Genomic DNA, 202 nt, shown 5'->3' on the forward strand with positions numbered 1-202 from the left:
GAGCGCCTTTGAACCTTCCTCCCACAATTTCCCACCGTTTTTTTTCTGTTCCCTTCCCATTTTTTTTATTTAAAAAAAAAACTCCCTATTTGTCTTTTATCGCGTATGGTTTGGTTGCGGTTGGTGTCGATAGTAGCGTCGACAAATATAAATAAACAAATATATATATATATACAAATATATATACAAATATATATATATA

General features: G+C 30.7%; 1 protein-coding gene across 1 annotated transcript in view; it reads right to left on the minus strand.

The window, feature by feature from the left end:
- Nucleotides 1-65: 65 nt before the first annotated feature.
- The window catches only part of TEOVI_000194600 (NLI interacting factor-like phosphatase, putative), a gene marked incomplete at both ends in the record, with an annotated part of 1,767 nt that continues 1,630 nt past the window's right edge, over nucleotides 66-202 (minus strand). Inside the window, one exon of the mRNA XM_067225099.1 lies at nucleotides 66-201. Within this exon, the coding sequence (XP_067081200.1) occupies nucleotides 66-201 (136 nt within the window). The remainder of the gene's footprint in view (nucleotide 202) is intronic.

This window comes from Trypanosoma equiperdum, assembly GCF_001457755.1.
Source record: "Trypanosoma equiperdum strain OVI genome assembly, contig: ctg_455, whole genome shotgun sequence".
Taxonomy (NCBI): domain Eukaryota; phylum Euglenozoa; class Kinetoplastea; order Trypanosomatida; family Trypanosomatidae; genus Trypanosoma; species Trypanosoma equiperdum.